At 42.1% G+C, this 23,177-nt stretch overlaps 1 protein-coding gene across 6 annotated transcripts in view; it reads left to right on the top strand.

Annotated features, from left to right (window-relative positions):
* The window catches only part of LPAR1 (lysophosphatidic acid receptor 1), a 76,012-nt gene that overhangs the window by 32,011 nt on the left and 20,824 nt on the right, over nucleotides 1-23,177 (top strand). For all 6 annotated transcript variants that reach the window (XM_076362169.1, XM_076362172.1, XM_076362173.1 and 3 more), the window contains exon 3: nucleotides 4,170-4,917. In XM_076362169.1, coding sequence (XP_076218284.1) covers nucleotides 4,170-4,917 — 748 coding nt within the window. The remainder of the gene's footprint in view (nucleotides 1-4,169; nucleotides 4,918-23,177) is intronic.

Genomic DNA, 23,177 nt, shown 5'->3' on the forward strand with positions numbered 1-23,177 from the left:
CACCCATGCCTGCTGGGGGGGTGGTCCTTCTTTTTTTTCTTTTTTCCTTTTTTTTTTTTTTTTTTTTTTTGATTAGGTGGACTGAGGAACTCTGCAAACTCTCGGATTGCAGTGGGTTTTGTAAACTGATCATTTGCCCCTCAGGCACCTTGTGCTAACTAATGCTTTGTTTAGACAGTATCAATCAGCCATGTTTGAAAACTTGCTGGTGTTTGTTTTCCACCCTAAGCATCTCTCCATGCACAGCCATCACCAGGTGGGCTGTCACTCACCACTGAGCTGGCAGGATCTAGAGCTCCCCTCTAACCTTCCCACTCCCAGCAGCCCGTGCCTTCTCCACTCCAGTCTCTTCCTCGAGTGGGGAAGGGGCTAATGGGCTGCTCACCCAAGAACATCCCATGGGCAAGCTGCTCCATGCCTTGGATCCAAATCCTCACCCCACTCTTTAAGCTGTGATGGAGAGGTGGGGCAGCAGCAAGATGAATCAAGCACAAAACACTGGAAAGTTGCTTACATGGGTTCTTATTCCCAAACTCCCCACTGCCACCCCAGTGGCGTGGTCCCGTACCACCAGAGGAGAGAAGCCGAGAGGACAAGTATAGCAGACAGTGGCTGGAAAGGTCAGTGCCAATGTGATATTCTGGCCAGGGGATGACTAGGTGTTGACTGTAGAAGCAGAGTGAGTTTTATTTATTAAGTCCTGGTGCCAAATTTCCTGGTCTATGTGTACTGTGTTGTGTTTATAACTATGTCTCATGATTTTACGAGATTTAACTCCATGTACTCAGGATTTTCTTGTTCTTTGCTTTGGGACAACTGCGTCTTGAGTATTAAATCAACCTCACATGGTTAGAGGAGGCTTTGCTTTTCAGCTGCTATTACTCCATTTTGCTTTATCTGTCTTGTTGGTTTAGAATTCAGACATTTTCTTTTTCTACACAGATGTGTCCTAGAGGTTTAGTTAACATGGGTAATTTGCAGCTCAGTTTGTTTTAAACTTCTGTTGAGATATACTAAATGGATGAGGTAAAGCTCAGGGCACTGCACATCTGGCTTACCCAGGCAATGAAACACACTGAGTGGAAACTTCAGGAAATTAAAATATAAACTTCCCTGCCCCTTTTCCTGCAGGGGCAGGAGAGGGGATGGGTCTGCCTGCTTGCATATGCCATTATGGTATGTTAACACTTTCGGTACTCAGAGATACATTATATTTCCCTCCTGCTTGAGCCTTTCCAGTTAGATAGCAGCATCACGGGTAAATGTGATGCCTTGGGATTTGTATGTTCGTGACCTGGGAGGTCAAAACCCTCCTGTAAGATATACGCTGGCATCCAAGAAAGCCGATCGTCTGGAAGTCCCCTGTTTGAACTTTTGTCAGCAGATTGTCTTTTCTTCTGCTCTTCTTTCCCTTGGGACTGAAAAGATTGTTTTTAAAGGAGATCCCAGGTTTTAGATTAGCATGCCCTAAAATCAAAACTTCTCCAAAATCCCTTATGTGAAAAGAGCGTTTTGTTCCTGTGTCTTAAAAATGAGAGAAGAAGCCAGTGAGCCTCATGCCGTTCCCCCAGGATTACTCAAGTGCTGTCATGCTTTTAAATTTAACAAGTCTGACTCTGTAGCGTTTTACATACTCTTATGTGCATTGCATACATTCAGCCCTGGCTTGGCATTTTGTAAATAAGACAAATGCACAGCTCTTATCAGTGCATGTTACAGTGAGCTGCTTTTATCATATTATCATATTTTGTTTCAGAGTTTGTATGAAAAGGCTGGGGAGGATATTACAAAATCAAGGGATAATTCCCATTCTAAGCCCATGTGCAAAACAAAGCCACACAAAAAAAGTGGTATCTACCACACTTTAAATTTCTGAATTAAAAATATGTGTTCTGCCAGGTGTAGCTGGCCTCCCTCCGCAGGAGCAGGAATCATTACATATAGGCAGCAGCCATCTGAAAGAAAAATTTAGATTGACAAAGAGAGAATTTATTCAGGATCACAAAAGTCCACTAGATCCTGGAGTCCTGACCTCCTCTGTAATTCAAACTGTAAGACTGCATCCAGATACTTCTACAGAGAGAAAAAAACCAGGGCATTCACATAATTAATGCAGATGTTGGCAAGCTTTTATAAGGGCCACTAATTCATTCGTATGACTTCCTCTCTCCCTCAAGGGTTCTTATACTTGACCTGTTATTACCACACGGTCTTTAACCAAAGAATTAATGCCAGATGTCTTGCAGCTAGGTCTCCCTTTGTTAAGTATTCCTTATAAATCTTTTTTTTTCAATGCAACAGAGGTCCTACATGAGAACTTTTTAAAATTCTTAAATAATTAAGGCTGAAAGTTTTCTAACCTAAGAGTTGACTTATCTTAGAGGAACAATAAAAGTTTTATAGTCACTGTGCTGAGAAATACTGTTTACTCTAGCTTTTTATTATCCTGGGTCTGCAAATGTTTCTGATTGATGTTTAGGTTGGAGGTAAAATCATTCTTAAAAGACCTTTTTCTTTAACATAAATCTAAATGTCATGTAATGCATTTGGGATATAGGTGGAAAGTTTTATATGTTGCTTTATTGGAATGAGCTTAATTGTGTTGACAAACAGGGAAATGAAAGGAAACAGAAATAGCTTTGGTTAATTCTAAGGAAATCTTTACCTGATACTATTTTCACTAAAGTCCAATTACTAATTCTGTTTCCCAATTCTGTACATTTTTGGTTTCAACATGAAGGTTAGGTTAGCTGTAGCATTTCCTGCAGAATGGCTGGAGCTGTCCAAAACATGGGGTTTTGTTTGCATGTTTTAGTGGGAAGAAATTCCTATCTTTTAGTGTTGTTGATCTGCTCTTTGGTTAGGCTTACTACCCGGTTTTCTTGCTAAAACAGCTCCTCTTTTTGTAAAGATTCAAATTTAGTCAGTAGAGTTTCACAGCCATAAAAGCACGTTGTCAGAGCCAGCTCTCCTGGGTCTCTTTCTCGAGAGGCTTTTTTGACCCGAGTTTCTTGTTTTTGTTTTTTTTAATTATTATTTTTACATCCTCATAGTTAAGCCATGCTAAACAAGGAACTAGTATGTTATTCAGAGGGGTTTCTTTTTCTAAAGTTTGTGTTTTGGGAATTGCACCTTGAGTAATTGATTATAACTGAGGAAGGAAACTCATTAAGAATTTTCTTGTTAGCCAAGAGTTTTATGCAAAGTGTCTACATTCTGGTGGGTTATGGGGCTTGTTTCTTGCACCCATAGCTGTGCTGCTGAGTACTCTGCAATGAAAATTAATCATGTATTCCCTGACATAGCCATAACAATACTTAATGCAAGAAATAAGGTTTGATGCTTTTAACACTAGTTAGGTCAAATACTGCTTTTCTGATTTCTTGCCTCACTCCTATTTCAAATTGGAATAAGCCAGTTCAGATGAGTTATGCTTAAAAGCATGGTGTATTTCAAACCCTGTTTAGAAACGTGGCTGATGGAAAAAGAAGAATGCTTATAGAAATACAGTGGCATGCTTCTTTTATTGTTTATAAATGCACTTCATGCCTTATGGACAGACACAGCCCCTGGCCCTGGCAATTCACAGTCTTAGAGCATATTAATGATCTTAACTTAAGGTGTTCTTCCCAGTTTTTAAGACAGGACAAGAAGGAATGCCCCTGATGGAGACCCAAATGAGTCAAAACCTGCTGGGAAATGTAATCCACTTTTCCTCCTCTTTGAGGAGCTCTTCTTTTAACACCGCTACAGCCAAACAATAGTTTTATGCACTGATAACGTAAATAAGGTGTCATGTAACAGAGTTAACTTTTCTTAATTACAAATTGCATGCCCTTTTCTCTAACTGAATTTTTCAGCAGGTCTGCTTGGCCAGAAGCTCGTTTGCTATGCAATTTACAACTACGTCAGAAATCATGCTAGCTCCCAGAGCAGATGGAAGCATTTCTGGTTGTTTCTAATCTGGTTGCTGTTACTAGACTCCTCAGAGCAATTGTTTGCGAGTTGTGGAATGCCATTTGGTCTGAAAAAATAAATTTGTTCTGAAGCATGTTCCCTTCCTGTCCCCCTCCCTGCTCTCTGTGCATGTCTCGTCCATAGAGGCAATCATATGTTTTCAGTTCTGATGTCATTTTTTTTCTCTCTTTTTTTCCCCCCTCTTCTTTCAGTCCACAGCCATGAGCGAACCACAGTGCTACTACAATGAAACCATTGCCTTCTTTTATAACCGAAGTGGAAAATATCTAGCCACTGAATGGAACACTGTCAGCAAGCTTGTAATGGGACTGGGGATTACCGTCTGCATCTTCATAATGCTGGCTAACCTCTTGGTTATGGTGGCTATTTATGTCAACCGTCGATTCCACTTTCCTATTTATTACTTAATGGCCAACTTAGCCGCTGCGGACTTTTTTGCAGGGCTGGCCTACTTTTACTTAATGTTCAACACAGGACCCAACACTAGAAGATTGACTGTAAGCACCTGGCTTCTTCGTCAGGGTCTCATTGACACTAGCCTGACAGCCTCTGTAGCCAATTTGTTGGCCATTGCTATTGAGCGGCACATTACAGTTTTCCGAATGCAGCTACATACTCGGATGAGCAACCGGCGAGTGGTGGTCGTAATTGTTGTTATCTGGACTATGGCCATCGTCATGGGCGCCATACCAAGTGTCGGATGGAACTGTATTTGTGATATCACTCACTGCTCCAACATGGCACCACTCTATAGTGACTCCTACCTGGTCTTCTGGGCTATTTTCAACCTGGTCACTTTTGTGGTCATGGTGGTCCTATATGCTCATATCTTTGGGTACGTCCGCCAAAGGACTATGAGAATGTCCAGACATAGTTCTGGACCCCGCAGGAATCGGGACACCATGATGAGCCTCCTGAAGACTGTGGTCATTGTGCTTGGTAAGTGCTTACTTTGCCTCCCCTGTTCTCCCCCCTCTGTTTCTTATCAGGTGATTTCAGTAATGCTTGTCCATCTTCTGGGAGGTCGGCAGCATTTGGAAGACACTAGAAGAGGTGGGGGCAATAAGAACCCCCAGCATTCATTACTGTGTTGGGACTGCCAAACTTAGTTATGGAAGTGGGTATCAGAGACTTGGTCACTCAGCCTTGTAACATGAAACGGATGAAAATCCAGGACCTCCAGATGTAAGGTGGTGTTTTTTTGCAGCAATGCAGTTTTAAAACCTGTTGTAGCAGCCTATCCTGTGCAGTGTTCGCCCTTTTGCCTTTGAAGATGCCAAATGGCTGCAACCTTAAAATAGTACAGGGAAGGCTCAATCTTCCACTGAAGTACCTGTTGTCTCCTTTTTGCCACTCAAAAGATGTTGTGTGTATTCAGGCAGTACTCCCATGTCTGGAGAACAATGAGGGGCTACAGGCTATTGATGAAAAGATTTTGCATGTTAAGCAGGACTGCATGTACAGTTTGCTCAGGTCTATAATGTTTGGCACATCTGAGTATCTGCCGATTTGCTAATACAGAAAAGTAGCATGTGAGGCACTGCTGTGCTTCAGCACACTGCTCAGGAGGTGCCTAAGGTTCAGGGCTTGGAAAACAGGGAAACATGAGGCAAATATGACACACTTTGGAGTCAGCAGGTTCCTGTCTTTTTTTGGATGGCTGTATTTGGTTTTTGCCTGGGGCTCTCAGTTTCCTAATGCAAAAGCACAGCCTGGATACTGGGTACCATTCCCTGGTGATTTTCTTTGCAGTTTGTTCTGCTCTTTGTTGCTGCAGACCACAATGAGCAGGAATGGTGCTAGTTGTCTCCTTGTCCCAAGCTGTGTTCCCACCCATGATATCCTTCAGAACAGTACATGGGTCTCTTGGGATGCCAGTACCCTGTTGCATCGTGAAGTTGCCCTAGTAGTCCATAAATGCAACTGTACGCAGTCTGCAAAGGCCAAAACTTAGCCCCAGTTCTTGCTTTGACATCCTGATTTCCATGGCTTTACACCGTGACTTGTTCTTTCTAGCAGTTACTGTCTGCACAAACACAGCAGAATAGTTGCAGAGATTTGATGTGTCACTGCGTCAACTCATATATTAGTTTAAGAATGTATGTTTTGCTCTCTGACCTAGTGATTAGCATTGTAACCAGAATATGAACTGTATAGTTGACTAACCTGTTCAGCCATTGATAAGTCATATTCCTACGTGTCCTACTCTTCTCTTCAGGGAAAGAATCTCCTATGAGTTTTGCGAGGGAGGCTGTAGTGGTGGGTAAAACCTCTCCTGACTGCCTGGTGGTTCGGAAATCTGTCCCTCCCCACCTCTGTGATCCTCCTCACAGAAGGCAAGATGAGGTTAAGAACACAAAGAAAATTCAGGTTTTGCGGTCTTTTTAGGAAATAGATCCTTGTTTTCCCTCCTGAATGAATTGCTGTTCATACAGCAGTGGAGTATTTCCTGTGAGGTGAAAGACTGGCTCAGACTTTTTAAAAAAAAAAAAAAAAAAAAAGTGGGAAATAGTAAGCGCTTATACCAGTGCAATGTAGAGTTGTAGGAATAAATAAATAGTCACTGAATAAATAGTACGTGGCAGCTAATCCCAAGCATGTATGGGACTAGAGGAATGTACGCAGCTGGAAGGGTGGGTGGTGAATGCACCCTCCTCCATTCTCCTATGAGCAGAGGTCACAGGGAAGATGTACAGGCCACCAAGTGTGGCCACAACAGTAGAGGTGTACGAGGAACATAAAGTAGCCCTTTTTTTCCCTAATAAGTACCTTATTTTTTCTAGGTATTTTTTTGGAAACAGTGGAACAACTCCAGAGGTTAAATAGCATGAGCCAAACTGAAGGTGACTCAAGTTTAGCTACTGATCAGTAATCTCTCTGATTCCTCATTGGGGCTATTTGCAGTATGATTTTTCAGGACTGCAGGTAGCACATGTTGAAGTTTTCTTCAAAACTCAAACAGGACCTTATTTCTTGTTAGTCGTGCAGTTAAAGTCAGTCAGTGTTGTGCACACACTCTGCTTTAGCACCTCTACTAATCTGCATAAAACACTATTTACAGAGAGAGGTAATGTATTATTTTATTAAATCTGTTTGAAGAAAACAAAGGCACGCCCAGGCTATGACACTCTTCATCCTGTATTTGGATGTCCCACTTCAATATTATTTTGAAAAGGTTGGGGTTTTTTTTTTTTTTCAAACCAGTGTGGTTCCTTTGGTTGGAGGAGGTCAGTCATCGGGTTATTAGTGTAAAGAAGCAGCAACGCTTTCACCTCCCTATCACCTGTGAGACACAGTTGCAAGATAAAAATGGCTGGGAAACAGCTGTGGTTTGGGTTTTTTTTAAATAATAATAATAAAAAAAAAAATAGCCTGAAGCCAAGAATCGGGCATGGGAGCAACCACAGAAACTTTTGAGAAGTTAAATGTTCATACATCAAGGTGTAAAGCAGACTGCTAGCTGAACCATGAGAAAAGTTCATTTGTTGCCATCAGCGGCTGAGTGCTGTCCCATATTCCTGAATATGCACTTCCAATGGAGGATTGTCTTGTGGTTCTAAAGAAAAAAAAAGCTAAGCATCGCTTTGAAGCGCACGTTAGGCGATGTTTCAGTTTGGAGTAGACAGTGCGGTCAGCCTGTTGATCAGGCGGATGTCCTGGTGCTCTGGCACTGCTTGCAGTCTGCTTGCAAGTCTGGCTTAAAATTTTCACAAGCAGAAGATTTGATTTCAAGTGTCATACTTCCTGAGTGCCTTCTTGCAAAGGTAGTCAATGCATAGTGCTGCAAGTTTATCTGCTTCAGCTTTGGGAAAGGCAGAAAAGGTGTGTGTGAGCCCACTTACCCAGGAGGAGGCAATTCATTTCTGGAGGAGAGGGAGGGTGCCTTGGGAACCAAGGAAAAACAGAGCTGGGAGTCTGAGTAAACCTATGAGCATTGGCAGAGGGAGACAAACCAGTCCATCTTAGGATCTTTGTTAAAGTGCTGCTCAGCTGTAAGTAACCCCCTTGTGATTTGGGCAGCAATGAACTGTTCGTTTGACTTTTAAACTTCCATAAATGGGTCTTCCTGAAGTTGTCCTGCTGGCTGTACTCCCAGGCAGAGCCTTGCTGCTGCAAGCAGAAGATCATCTTTTCCCCTGTCCCCATCTATGCTACGTTTTGGGGACAGGAGGGGGAGGGAATTAATACAAGAGCTTCTTGTTTGTTAGCTGCCTAACACCGCCTGCCCTCCTCGCGCCTTGCTGCCTTGCTCCAAGAGGAGAAGAGCTGCCCCGAAGGGGGTGCAGTCCTCCTGGCGGCGATGCTGCCAGCATGTGCGGGGCGGATGCCAGCCGCCTCTGACAAGAGGGTGATTGTGTGGGGAGGGCTACGGCCGCTTGACGCGCTGGCTGGAGCGGTCGGGATCTGGCACACTGCGTCATCCCACAGAGCTGGTGGGATGCTGAATCCTAGGAACAAATCAAAAGCAGAAAACAGATTTTTTTTTTTTTTCCCTTTTCATGCCCTTTTGTTTTTTTTTCCTTGAGTAAAATATTTTAAACAGAAGGAAGTGATTTCATAGTTGAGCCCTTTTTTTCTTTTAACGAGGCTGCTTTTGAAATCTTTCGAAAGTAACAAGGGACATAAAGCTCTTTCTCTAGAGCATGCCTTTCCTTTGCGATGGGGCTAAGGCAGGACTGATCTGTGTACTGCACATAGCCATAAAATCGGGTCTGGTTTGGCTTGCAGCTCAATGACACCTTGCCTTTCACCACCACCATGTGTTACGTTTAAATGAGCAATCAAGGGAACAGGCAGAAACGTAGCGGATACAACAGCTGAAAGTTGGCATCCTGTCTTCCATCCTCCACATTCTCTTATCTTACGTTTAAGGACAAAGCTAAACTGTTTTTCTGGCGAAGATCATAGTTAGACTCTGAATGCATTTGGCCCAGCCAAATGCAGGTTTGGCCCAAAAATGGATGACAATATCTAACTACTGTTTTAAGAAGCTGTGAAAGCACTGAAAAAGGATTTCAGAGCTCAGGGCTGAAAAAACTAGCTCTGCTCTGGATTTCCACAGCCTGGAATAAGTGTTGAAAGGCTAGAGTCTTTCAGGGGTTCTTACATACCTGCATTTGTAGATAACTACCAGCTTAGATCACTACTGTTGGAAAGTTAGCCTGTACATTCTCCTGCCTAAATGCTGATTAAATACCCATCCTTAATTTGTCAGCTTTTGGTTTTACAATGTGGATAACTCTTCCCTATACCTCCATGCACATCCTTGGGCACTCTTCTCTATTTAGAAGTTAGACTGTGAGATTATGATACAGAGGTTTTATAACTGAATTTTAAATTAGCAACAACCCCTTACGTGTATTTTATCAGTCCTGCCAATTAGCCTTCTGTGTTGGGTGAGTTCTCAATGGTGTTTGGCCAAAATTAGGCATGCCTGTTGAGCCAAGCACCACAGCTAGACCCCAGGGCATAGGGAGAGCAAACAATGAATTCGTAATTGCTTACCCCTTTATGTTCCTGGGAACTAAAAAGACACTTAGGCCTTTCCCGCCTGTAAGACCATCCACTTTGTTTAGAGGAATGTGGTTTATTCTGTAAAATTTGGAAGCTAATGTGGGCACAGATAAAAAAGTGAAGGTTCTTTTTGTATAAACTGTTTTGATTTAGAGGAGTCTCACTGTGTTTGAAGACAGTCCCTTACTTATTATAACGAAGCAATAAATGCAATGAAAACATCTGGAAGTTCACTATAAACATCTGGAAGGGTGGAACTGCTCAGCAACAGCTTCTTTCCCTGCCCTTTCTGCCACAGTTACGAATTGCAGGAGAGACTTATTTTTGTACTTTTGTAGCTTTTTTTCACAACTAGGCACCAAATGGGGATGGAAAGCAGCAAATAACTATGGTAATGCACATGAGTGTCAACATATGCTGTAGCCAGACAGTTAAAGCAAATAAAGTGCATTATTGGTAACTTTAACCTTTGTGGGTGATTGATTGATACGCAGCATTTCATTCCAAGATCAAAAACACGAAGTTCTGTGGAGGCACATTTTTTAAAAGATGTTTTCAATATCAATGCTGTCTCTTCTGGCATGCAGTCTGCATCTTTTCCTGCTTCCTCTCCTCATGCAGTAAGAGCACTTGATTTTCAGTAGAAAATAAAAAGACTGTGAAATAGTACTGCAACTGGAATGACAGCACCCTGTGTTTTGCCAGAGGCATGTCTTTATTTCCATACGCCTCATGCAGTGTCAGGTGGTTAACTGGCATGGCCTATCTTCATCAGCCCCTAAGTCGTAAGGCTTTGACCTACCTAGGCCTTACTAACTGTATTCCAGCAGTTACCAAGTAAGTGGTCCTGGGCCGAGATGAAGATGATCTTGTCTAGACAGAGCTTGGTTATGGCATCAGTTGAACTTTGGCAGACCTTCCCTGCCCGTGGAAAGTTATTCTGGTGGGCCAAAGCAAACATCAGCTGTGGTAGCGCAATGCAACTGATAAGAGAATCTTTTGGAGAGGCCAGGGTTTAACACTGAGCCCTGTAACTGGAACATGAAAACTTCACCTATTCACCTCCTCCCTGAGGATTCCTGCTGGCATGAAGAGAGCCGAGCTCTCCAGCAGTGTTTTTCCTGAGATGACTGAAAATGAGGATGTTGCCTTAGCTTGGAGATGTCCTTCCACCAGGTAGCGGTGGACCCGTTTGGAGAAGAGCAGCATCCAGTTGTTTTTTTTCCTTGATGTTATTACATTTTCCTTAGAGAGCTGGGCTGGGCAGTGAGATCAGGCTGACATTCAGATGAAAGCAGTACGTTTCACAGCTTCTTCTCTGGAAGTGGGGGAGCATGAAGCCATAAATACCGGGTTACCCTGTGGCCAGCATGGGGGGTTCATTCAGAGTCACCAACCCTGCCTGACCCCTGCGTCACAGTAATGTCACTTGTGTATTGATGTAGTCCTGATGGAAAAACAGGGCAATAAACTCTGGACCTGGCGCTGGCAATACGAGTCTGAGCATCAATGACTTTCTGTTTTAGCACACAGGGTGCAGTTATGTGCAGTCCTAGTGTTTTTAGATAAGTATATTTTAAAAGTGCATAAACTGTGAATTTAACCCACAGTCAAGTAAACTGGGAAATTGTGGCTGATGACAGTAGTCTAAATGGAGCGCTCCTCATAGAGTTTGTAAGATTTCTTATTACCATTGTTTGGAGAGGGAAGGTTTATAATAAGTGCTTTCAGAGCTGCAGTGCGACAGCAATACTTTCAAGCTGTATCATCAAATATTTGCATGAAGAAGTGAAATCTTCATTAAAATTACTCCATAAGATTTTTTTTTTTTATAGCACACCTTATCCTACAGGATTTTTGATGGCTTGGATTTCTTTCTCTTTTCTTAGCAGAAGTCCTTCAGAGTAGTTGTAGTTGCTCCTTGGAAGCTTCCCTGGAGGAAAATAACACATACGGTTTGGGGTGGGGGTGGCTTCCAGGGCTTCCTGTTACTAAGTAAGCAGTATTATCTTTTTTTCCCCCCCCATGTTTGGTATTGACTTTAAAAAATAAAGTGTACATTCAGCTTGCAGATAGGTGAAGCAGAATGGAAATCTTCATATTATTGCTTATATTTGTTAGAAGATGTCATTGTGAAATCATTCAGATTAAATAACAAAAAAAAGAATTTTCATGATGTCTGTTATCCATAATGAGTGGACTAATATTTTTGTGTTCATACATGTAAATGTCAAATTCTTATTTTCTTGGTAAATATAGCTTGATTACTATATTAGACAGATCTAGCACTGTTTTATAAAAGGAAGACAAATTTTCGCAAAGAACTATTAAAAATCAGTTCGTTACATTTCATCAGCAAAATGGGTTTCTGCTTTAAGTTAAAATAATAGAGGCATGAAAACTTGCTAGGGATCTAAACTGTAATATGTACGTAATTATGCAGTGATTGGAGTGTGTCTTAAATTTAAGACCCTTTGGACTTGCATAGGATGTTTCTTGCTTGCTTAGGTTTTTTTATGCTGCTAGTAAAAGTGATACTATGTGTGCTCTCTGACACTTTAATCTGTCTCTCTAAATCTCAGTCACTGATCATTTTTATTGCCATTTATAGTCCTGCAAATGAATTCCAGTTGATCTTTCTGAATTGTCTAGTAGCCCCAAACCAAATCTCTTCCCAGTACTGCTTGGCTGGCGAGGATATTGAAAGGACAAAGAATAAGGAAGTACAGCATCTGGAAATTACACTGTGGTCAGTTTGTTTATGCGATAAACTTCATAAGTAGCTTGCTTTTTCAAAAGAAGCCCGTGCAAGCTCTCCTTGCTGAAGCAGAAGTTATTGGTGCTTTGGATCCAGGCGGCACTTTCTCTGAACCCGGAGCCTGGTTGGGTGTGTTGGGAGTCTCTTTCTAAATGCTTTGCTTAATTTCTTCCCTGACTCTCCCAATTAAATTTATTGCATCCCCAGCTAAAGCTGATACGTCCCTGGTAACTGAGTTTTCTCTAAAGTATTCCAGGTATCCCTGTGTAATTCATTGCTTCACCCTGGGGAAACCATTTGGAAGTTTCCCCCTTCTTTCCTCCTTTAGTTAAGAATAAGTATTATTTATTTTCATTTGGGATCCTTTGAAACTGTGCTTTGAGGAACTTCCATCATTTCCCAAGGCAGGAATGTGGTTTTATTTTATTTTATTTTTGAAGGGGGAAAATCCCTCTAGTAAATCCACTCCTTTACATATGACGGAAATGAGTCCTTGTTTAATAAAAGTCTTTCCCCCAACTTCAGTATAATTTATTACCTTTTCAGGGAAGAAATAAATTTAAAGGGCAAAGGAAAGCTCTCTGCATTCTTCCAAGAATGGCCAGAGATGGATAAACCTAGAGTAGTTCTTGGTTTGTACTCATGTTCAGCTTTTGATTAAAAAAAAATAAATTATAATTGCTTGCATAGGCTGTCTTGTTTCCAAAAGGCTTCTAAAAATGAATTGCATTGGCAAAAGTAGATATTCTTCTCAACAAGGCTTCTCAAAAAGGAGTTTTATTTTTCTTTATGAACAATAGGATTTGGAAATCACACCCTTACCCCCAAGCAATAGAATCCAACCTTTTCTGTTGGATCCAGGTGAAATAACAAACTGCTGGCTAAGGAGTGAAATTGACTTAATGAAAATCCACACTAACCCAAAATGAATTAGTACCGTATCTCGCTGTGCCATCTGATTCCACTTAGCAGTGCTACATCCACGAGTGAGTACTCATCAACCTGGGCTTCTCCAAAATAGTGCAGACAGGGACATGTTGTGGGACATTTGCTCTAACCCAGAGGTCTTGGTAAACTTTGAGATAAGCTGAAGGTCCAGGGTAGAAATTGTTACCAAGGAAAAAATTTGAAAATCAGCATGTGCAGGAAGGCTTACATGTAAAATGTCAGCACGTGACCAAGACCTACTGATCTTGGGCTTTTTGAGCTGAATTTTTTGAAACTGAAGATGGGAATTGCTCTTTTAGAAGAGGCAACAATAACGCTTTTACTAAATGACTGCTTGCAAGATAACACTTTTGTCGTCTAGAAAGCACATAGTTGCATGGGGAGTTTGGTTCTACATGTTTTACTTAATTTCTTCACTGACTCTCTGGGTTAAATTTCTTACATCCTCAGCTAAAACTGATATATCCTTGGTTAACTGTTAAAGCAACGCATTTGCAGTCTAGAAGATCTAGGGTAATGTCCGTGTCCAGCTATGGGTTTGTTTTCATCTTTAAGATACTGTTTGTCCTTTCCATGTTTCAGCGAAAACTGCACAAATGCTAAGCCAAACTTACAGCTAGACCTCAGCTTGAGAAACTACGTGAACAAAAATGCCAGCTGTTAACTTGTCGCATTGTAAAACTGCATTCAATGAGGCATTGAACAATCATTTGTTTCCACCAGTGGAAAACACTGAGAACAAGAGACTGTTTTGTGGGAGAGGAGAAGTGGTGCTCCTCCTTGTGCGTTGCTTCATTGCACATGAGCAGTGTGAGTAAGTATTCTGGGTTGTCTGTTTTTCTGGGGTAATCCATGAAAACAGAAGAATAGAATTTTAAACCCCAAATTATTTTTGCCTTTATAGTTTCAATGAAACTATGGCTCTTAACATCAAAACACAAAGTTATTGCTGGTGGAAAAGCTTGCTGAGACATATGAGGTACAGCAGCCAGTCAGTGGGGTGGGAAATGGTTGGCAGTAAGTGACAGCCTTCAGACAACAGCCTTTGTGCCTCCCCCCTTCTAGTCTCAGCATGAAAAGCGTAGTCAAGGAAAAGGCTTAGTTTGTGCAATTTTTTAATTAATGTATTTTGAACCTGAATGTGAAAGAAAAATGTGATTCTGAGCTCTTCTGGTTCTGGCTTTATTAGCAGAACAACTTCCTATTTTCCTATTTCATACAACTGGGGACGCTGTCACTGAGGTCACAGGTGGACTGTTTTTTTTTTTCTTTTTTCTTTCAGACAAAGGTCTTTATCTTTTTTTCCTTTTTTCAAACTTTTTGTTTCAGCCCTTCCATGAGTAAGCTTCTGTCACACACTTACATATTTGATGCCCTTCTTTAAAGCTGAAAGCAACAACAGCAACAGAAAATCCCCATGCTTTCTGCAGTTCTCATTCAGGAAACCTTCATGCCACCCTTCCGCTTTGCTCAGCCTAAAAGAGTCTCTGAAGTTCATTTTCCTTGTATCCACATGGAGAAATGCTAATGTTATGTTCAAGTGTGCTTCTTGTGTATGTGGCAGGTCCATTGGCAGACACATAACCTTTCCCATCAGTGCCTGGAGAGCAGGTAAAAGGACTCAGAGCTTGTATGGAAGGTCATGAGACTTCAGAAGCTATGACATCATTTGTTAAGTCTGAAGCATTTCTTTTCCACACTCAAGTGTTGCCCATCAGTCTGTGCTGCTTAATGAAGTACTGGAGCAAGGGGAACGACCATAAGTGAAAATACTTGGTTTCCAGGCCACCAAACAGGAGGTGTTCGAACGCCCAGGGATGAGTGCTTTGAAGTTTGTGGGCAGGGTGACCATAAGTTCTGCATCTGGGGAAGTGAGAACTTAGTCTGTAAAACTGTCCCAGACATACCTGCCACAGGGCTGGCCGTCTGCCGCTGCGGGGCTGATGTTAGGAGAGCAGCCTCTGTGTGTTGCAGTAGGTTGAAATAGTAATTCCTTGATATTAGCGCTAAAAGCCTATGAGGTTATTTAAAAAAAAAAAAAGGTTCAGATAAGTTCGAGGGGGGTGAGAGAGAGCACTTCTGTTGTATTTCTTTGTGTTGGAGTAAGAGCTATCTGCTTAGTTCTTTCTCCTTTAATAAAGTGCTTGGTATCTGAGTACGAATTTGCTAATATAGCCAAAGATATGCAAGTACAGTTAAGATTTTTGAAATATCTTCCTTCATGAAAGAAGTCGTCGTCTGCTGAAGAAGGGGGAGGGAATTTAGCTGTTACAAGCAGGAAAAGCTGCCAAGCTCCTGCATTTATCTTCTTTTCATGGAAATCGTTTCCTCTGACCCTGGACTCAGTACCTTCCTTGTTCTCCTAAAAGCAGTTTTTGGGAGCTGTTTCCCATCTTCTGATATTGATGTAACCTTAGAAAGAACTTGTTCTGACATATGGCATTGATAATTCTCGTCTCCACTTGTTTGAAGTTGCTTTTAAGTGCCCACTTTTTACTTTTCTAGAAGTATGAGGAGTAATGTAGAGATGAATTTTCCAAGCAGAAGCTGTGTATATAGAGAGAAAGAAAAAAAGCTGTGTAAATCTATTGCATATTTATAGAATGGTTGCCGCTTTCTTCCATTAAACAAACTAAAATTGAAAACTGTAGTTCATAAAAGGAAAACTGAATGAAATTTTTAAAAATATATTAAGTGGGTTTAGATATGTAACTGGAGTTCCTTGATGATGTGTTGGATTTTTTTAAAGTTGGTTACCTTCATTAATTACCAAAATAAACATATTTGATGACATTTTCTACTATAACTGCATCCTGCTTATGTAAGAGAAAAGGGTGCCGTTGAAACTGTGCTCCCTCTTCCCAACTTGGAGCGGTTGTACTAACACCCCAAAACAGGCCGGGGTACCACGCCAGGGACGCGGCGGCACCTGCGGGTCTCCTGTGTGACACACTGCCCCTCACAGCCCGCCTGCTTCACTGCTGATGCTATTGCACGTGCATTTCGGCTAGCTCCCACAAATTGGGAGGAAAAACTTCTACATAATTACAAAAAAAAGCTTCATTTCAAACCATGAACATATGAGGAACAGGCTGTTTTTTTATTTATCTTTTCAGCTGGCATGAAAAGATAAATTGATAATGCAGAGTGAAGAGTCTGGTGAATAACGGTATTAAGAAGTCAATCATATTGTGCCTATTAATCAGCAGCTGGTGCTACAAGGTCTACTTTTGATAAAGGCGGGTTACAATGAAAAATTTACTAGCGTAGCCATGAGTTTGGGTACCTACTTCAAGCAATGAGGTGTCTACCTTCAGTAACTCTTTAATGGGGAAATATATTTCTTTCAATACATGGTAAGAAACTGTCAACTTTAAGTGATGTGTAAAACAGTCCCTTGCTCTCAGTTAATTGGCAAAGGGGCTACAAAGAGTCACTTAACTCCAGGCTGTGAAGAGCGTCATGGGTGGGGAAAGGCACTGGCTGAAAGAGTAAAGTCATGTCTTCTCTGCAAAAAGAAATGCCTGACAACTCCCGTCTGCTCGTACCACGCTGTAGAAAGCAGGCTGGGAATGATGTGTGGGTGTTTTTAACCCCTGCTTGCACAGGTCAAAACAGAATTTGTGATAGAAAAATTGTTTGTCTTGAGCTGGCAGACCTGCAAAGCGTGTCTGCTAGTGTTTTATGTTCAAAGTCGTGTCAGCAGGGCATACCATCATGTTCTGGCTCCTCCTCTGGAGGCGAATAGTGAAATGGCGTTCAGTGCTGACCGGTTCATTTTCCAGGAGATCCTTTGCCTTTGCCATGCATGTGCCCAAGCAAAAAAAAAAAAAGTAAGGATTGCATGGAAGCCAAATAATATGAAGGCTGGGACTGCCCCTCCACCCTATATAAAGTAGTGTATTTTTAGTTTCCAATGTGTGGTTTCTGAAGTAATGTCAATGCAGAGAGATATTTGGCTCTTAAATTTCTGAATCAAAAGCCCCTGTTCTGTCTGGGTTTCCTACTGACATTATCCAGTCTCCCCTCCCCAGCAGCTCTCTGCTTTACATGCTGCTGCACACAAAAGCAACTGCTATATGTATTTCTTGGAGTTCTCATTTGAACTACCTTTTGAGTTTCCAAACACATATTAACAGTATGCAGCTTTAAAACTTTGCCCTTCCTGCTTCCTGGAGGAGTGGCGGAGTGTGTCTGAGGAGACCACAAGCTAGTCTTTTACCTTAAGGCAAGAGGTGAACACAGTATCTTGTGATCCTGCTGATATCCTCAGGTATTTCAGTCTCATCCTCCATGTGAGATTGAGAAATTTCTATCTTCCACCTGTGAAGGAGATGGAGAGGTCATGATCTGCATTTAAATAGTTCAGAGTTAAGCCTCCATTTGTTTGCACCTACTGCTTCACTTCAAGCATATGGTTTGTCAGCTAGGTATGGAGTGTTTTTATATAATTGCAAAATAGCAAAAGGCTTGCTTGGTCAGCTACTCTTCTGCTGTAGGCTCTCGAGCATGTGCCGTAGTAAAGCCACTGTCTCCGTTTGGTAACTGCCACTAGGCGCAAATGAAACTTTTAAGTTACTTCAGTTGCAGGTGTGAGTGTTGAAAACAGAAAGAGGTTTGCATTGCAACGGATGTACCTTTCAGGGCCATGGAAGATACTTTTTGAAGGTGGTCTTCAACCTGACTTCCCAGAAGTTACCTGAAATGTAGGTTGTGCTGCTAGAAGCCACACAGATGCCGGTGGGTTACGGAAAGGGTTTCCCAACAATGTGCAGGATGGACGTGGTGGGGTGGTGCACAAGCTTTAAAGGTTAAAAAAAACCAAACAAACTATAAGGTTGACAGTAACAGGAAGGAAAGACTTGTATTCAGGCAAGATGAATAGGTAAATTGGTTGAATTTTAATTTGTGTTGTATTTTGTTTCAGAGGTTGACTAGCCATAGGGTTAATTTGAAGCATGCAGTTGCAAACTGTGTACTTTTTTTTTTTCTCTGTATGCCGGTTCATACCAAGCATCATTTAGGAAACTGAAGAATTATTTCCTAAGAAAATGTGCTGCCTAAAATTCTTGTTCTGAAGCTGACAAGTCAATAATTCATCTTAGAGAAAAGGAGATAACTCTCACTGTTAGGTGAGAGTGGAAGAAACACAGTACCTTGGTCACTGAAGCTGATACAGTGTGTACGTTGTGAAATACAGAAGAAATTGGCATTTCTGATAATGCTTGGCATAGTTTCTGGAAATTGTGTGAGTGCTCCATGAAGATTTATGAATTTATTTCAACAAAGCATCTTTTGGAAGTATCTTTTGTAGTGGATATACACTATATACTGTGTACACTGTATACAGTAGTGGAATGTATTCATTGTTCCTTAAAGAGATCACAATTTTGTTTTTATTACTATTTCAATGTATGTGCTTGTTGTGTAACACAGCAAAATGGGAAATGAAGCAAATTGGCTTTTCGCTTGCTCTGATTTTGGTGCCAGAATATACAGTGATCTGCAGGATTTAACTCTGAAGACATGAAGATATGGGGGGTTCTTCATTTTTCTTTCTCAGGCACACTATGGGCTTAATGAGATCTCTGTTGAAAAAGCCTGTCAGCCCCAGGTGAGGAGAGAAGATGCAGACTCCCCAAGAGAGCTGTTAATCCGGCAGCTGGCTCTGGTCCCTCCTCCCTAGGTTTCGGCAGGGACTTCTACCCACACCATTCCCATCCCCAGGGAGGGCGCTTGCCTCCGCACTGCAGGGACAGGAGGTGCATGAAACGGCCACCGGCAAAAACTCGCTCTCCTGCTTGGCCCCTGGACGTCGTTCTGCATGTCCCTGTTGTGCATTTTTGCATTTTGCAACCTGTTTCCCAGAAAACCCTTGCCCCGGGTAGAAGCAATGTTGTGGGACATAGGTGTAGGGGTGCCAGGTGCTGAGGGATCATTGCTTGCTGCTTGTTTGCTGCCTGATGCTCAGCCTTGTGGACAGGCTTTGTCTTCCAATTGCATTTTGGATTTACTCTCCTTCAACAAGGAGAGAGTAATATCAGAGTCTGTTATAGCTTAATGTCCTTGCTATGGTTGTCACACACAAAAAAAAAAAAAGGTAAAGGGAATGCATATTGATTAATAGGCTATATGGCTTCTGTAGACCATGGGGATAAAATGATCCTTCACTGAGGATAATCAGCATCTAATCCTTGGCTGTTTAGCCAGCGTTCTGCATGAAATGAGTTGTGCTGGTTTCTGTCTTTCCAGCAGAAAAGCATGGCTTGGTTCAGCCTAGAGTGAGGAGGGGTCAATTTAAATAAACAAACAAAGCACACTAATTAACTGGAAGTAATTAACGTAGCACTCTTTAGATGAACAGTTCAGCTTTCAGTCTATTAATCCATCAAATATCCAAGCGCTGCATTCACCGTGTGCTGCTGTGTGGTGGTTTTTAAAGAGCAGAAGGCTTTCAGATATGCAGTGCTGCCTTGCTTGCCCCACCAAGTAAGTGTGAGAGGTGCGTATAAAGCCATATGCACTCGAGAAATGTGACCTTTTAAGCACATTCCAGAGAACACAGTAGTGATTGATGCTGTTTCCCGTGAGATTTTCCTTTTATTTAATTTTTTTTTGATTCTTCACCCGCCCTCCCTCTCCCCTCCCTCTGTTCCCGTCTGTCCATTCCCTTTCTTTATTTATAACTTTTATCTCTGTGGCCTTGCCCCCGTTCAGCTGGCAGGCAGGAACCGCACCTCTGAGAGCCCAGCCGCCACGACTGTCCATGGGACCATGAGCTGTGGGAGGATGTTGCGGGGCCATCGCAGCCCGGACCGCCCTGTCCCACAGCGCCGGTGGCCCCTTCTCAGGTGCCTCTGAGCCGGACCGGGCTGCCGGGCTCTCCTGGCTCGTGGCATGGCAGAGAAAAGCGATTCCAGGCCTGTTTCCAGAAAACAAAGGGTAGCCACCTTCCTGAAAACCGTTGTCATAGGCATAAATATCCAGCATATAGTTATTTACTCCTGGAAGAAGAGCAAATTATTTTTTTCCCTGAGTTTTTGGAACGAGGATGTGAAATGGAAGAAGCATTTGTTGCATTTTTACCCTGCTGGTGGCAGTACCATGTTTTTTCCAGTGTGCATAAAAAATACATGTATTTAGACGGTAAGAGTAGAGCTAATCGAACTGTTTGTTATTGATAACATGCATTGAGTATTTAATCTTCTACATTTCTTTTATGGATATGGACATTGATTTTAGAAGCAAACATGATTTAATTAACAGGGAGCACTTAATTCACTATGCTTTTGCTGAATTGTTTAAATTTTTTTCCTAGTTTTTTAAATGTTTCAGGGTTTTTTTTGTTTTTGCTGAAATTGCCTGTTTCATACCCTGCAAGTTGCTTACGTTCAGAAGAAATTCAGAATTCCCTAGAAACTTTGAGTTGCTAAGAATTAAAAATAAATAATAAATAAATAAATAAAAATCCCCTATTATTTTTTTTCTATGGAACTTTAAAATTTTTCCCTTGGAATGTTTAGAAAATAGTACAGTGAAATCTTCACCATTGAGCCCTCTTGTTGATTTATCTCTCTGACTGAAGGAGAGAACTGCCTCGGTGGGAGGGGTATAGAGTACCTTGCCTGCAGCGCTGGGTAGGCAGGTGTTTGCTTCCCAGCTTCCCTGGCTGGGCAGGTCCAAGGGAGGGGGGCACAGGGGTGCAACAGAGCCCCCTGCCCTTGGCCACTGGCCAGCAAAGGTCGTTTTACTGTTGCTGCTGAGATTTTGGGTTTTTTGGGGGGGTTTCTTGCCCTGAGTAGCCCCTCTGGGTCCAGTGGAGCCCACAGACACTGAGCAGGGTTGGGGCAGGTCCTTCTGCATGGCAGTGGTCAGAGGCACTGTCATATGCACTGTATCCTGGAAAATTGCTACATCTGTTGCTGAACATCCCTCCTGAAGGGAAGTACTCAGTCAGGCACAATTTCTTTCTGGATCAAGCCTTGACTGGCCATTTTCTCTGTGCAATCTACTTTTTCAATTATTGATGCTCAATCAGGTCCTGAGTTTAGGAACTGTAAGTATGTGGCAACCAGGTTAGCCAAGTTCTGCATTTGGCTGTGTTAACACCAGGATTTCACTGAAAATGTTGGTGAAATCTTAGCAGGGTCATGAACCAGATTTTAAAACCTGGCCTTGACCTTAAAAAACAGTGATGAAATGTATTAAAACTCTGAGCGTGATCCGTTCATAAGCTTTGTACCTTATGCACTTCACTTTGAAACAATATGCTTTTCTCCCAGAAGCTTCAAGAGTGGTCTCCTGCATCCATAGGCTGACTATCAAGAGTTACCCTTGACTCATACAGTAGAGGGAATCTTGCAAAGTGTCAGTTATGGGATGTCTCCATTGCATATTGCACTGTTGAGTGCAGATGTCCCAAAAAATAACAAAAATTACTAAAGAAAATATTATACTTGCCAGAGGTTTTATTAGAGAAACTTTGACATCCTTCTTTTCATTTGAAGTTTAAGGTCACTGCCTCTTTTTGCTGCTGTTGCTTTCAAACAGGGAAGAGAAACGTCTGCTGGATGCAGCAATTTCATTGAGCATCTCTTCAGATGTATGTAAGAAAGCAGAAACCACAACAAAAAAGTCAGCACAAGCAGAAGGCTTCTGATACTGTTTTAAACAGTTAAGGTTCTTTGTCTTAAGAAAGTAGTCTTAGTACAGTGCATAGAAAAGGCACTAGTATCCTGATATAATTGCCTGTAAAGCTGCGCATATGCAATTTTGCAGGCAGCATTTTGCAATAGAGTGTTATGGTGCAGTTCTGTGTGTGCTGAAATCTGTGATAATAAGAGATGTATGTTGCCACATCTTGAAACCATCTCCTCCACTTCCGTGACATGGACTGACCACTTTAAAAAAAAAAAAAAAGTCCACATGCTTGGAAGCTTGGAAGTATATTTTCTTTGTTTAAACACCTCTATCTTTCATGCCCCAGGAAAATAAAACGCAAAGTGCTTGGAAAAGACAGGCACGTTGCCAGCATTTTAAAGAGCTGTGAGAGAAAAGTTGCTAGGCTAGTGATATGTTCAGAAACTTCCTGAACCAGCATGAGAGATATCAGTAACAGAAACATCTGGAAATATTTAATTATTTGGTAGCTCACTTCATATATGAATTGTTCTTTAATTTAGATGGAGAGGACTTGTATTAGATTATTTTCATCATTTGAGATTAAAGGGTGTGTATGCGTATTGCAATTTGTGCCCTTGGTGTGAGGTTTTTCCAGGGGATCCCTCATTGCTGTGACCACAGCTGCCCTCTTTGTGGCAGCTCCGGCTCCAGGACTTGCTTAGAGTTCATGAGTGCTCAAGAGCTGATAAACATGCCTTTGGTCTGCACGTGATGCATTGGCAGGAACTGCCTCCAGTTATGTCCTGTCCCTGAGTTATTACAAATGCTTGAGAAAAAAACCCATTGGGGTAGGTGGCAGGTCTGCGCAGGGAAGATGAGCCCTCATCATAGTTGTTGCCTCTGAACCCCAACATATGACTGGGGTAAAGAGTTTGGGTTGGGGCTTAGGTCTGCCTCCCATGAGCGAGGTTTTCGGCTCACTTGCAATGCCATGATGCCAGGGAGCGTTACCAGGGAGGGTGGCCACGACTCTCCCTGGGGGACCACTGTGAACTGCCTGCCTCTTTTTTTTTTTTTTCTCTGAGGAAGCCACAAGTGGAGGCTGCTCTGGCTCCTTCTCCTGGTCCCTCTAGGGCACCTTCCAGCAAGGACTCCCAGAGAGTCCTGTCACTTCCCTTGGCATGGAGGCACACCAGTGTTTTTGCTTTCACCACTCCTCAAAACAAAAAAACCCAAAACAGTTAGATGTCCTGGAAGCCAGGCAACACAAACATGATGCCACAGTGGCATTAAATAATTTCTAACCCTGTGATAACAACATGCTTTTGGAAAGCCACGCAGTACTAAATGAGCCAGA

This window comes from Aptenodytes patagonicus, chromosome Z (assembly GCF_965638725.1).
Source record: "Aptenodytes patagonicus chromosome Z, bAptPat1.pri.cur, whole genome shotgun sequence".
NCBI lineage: Eukaryota > Metazoa > Chordata > Aves > Sphenisciformes > Spheniscidae > Aptenodytes > Aptenodytes patagonicus.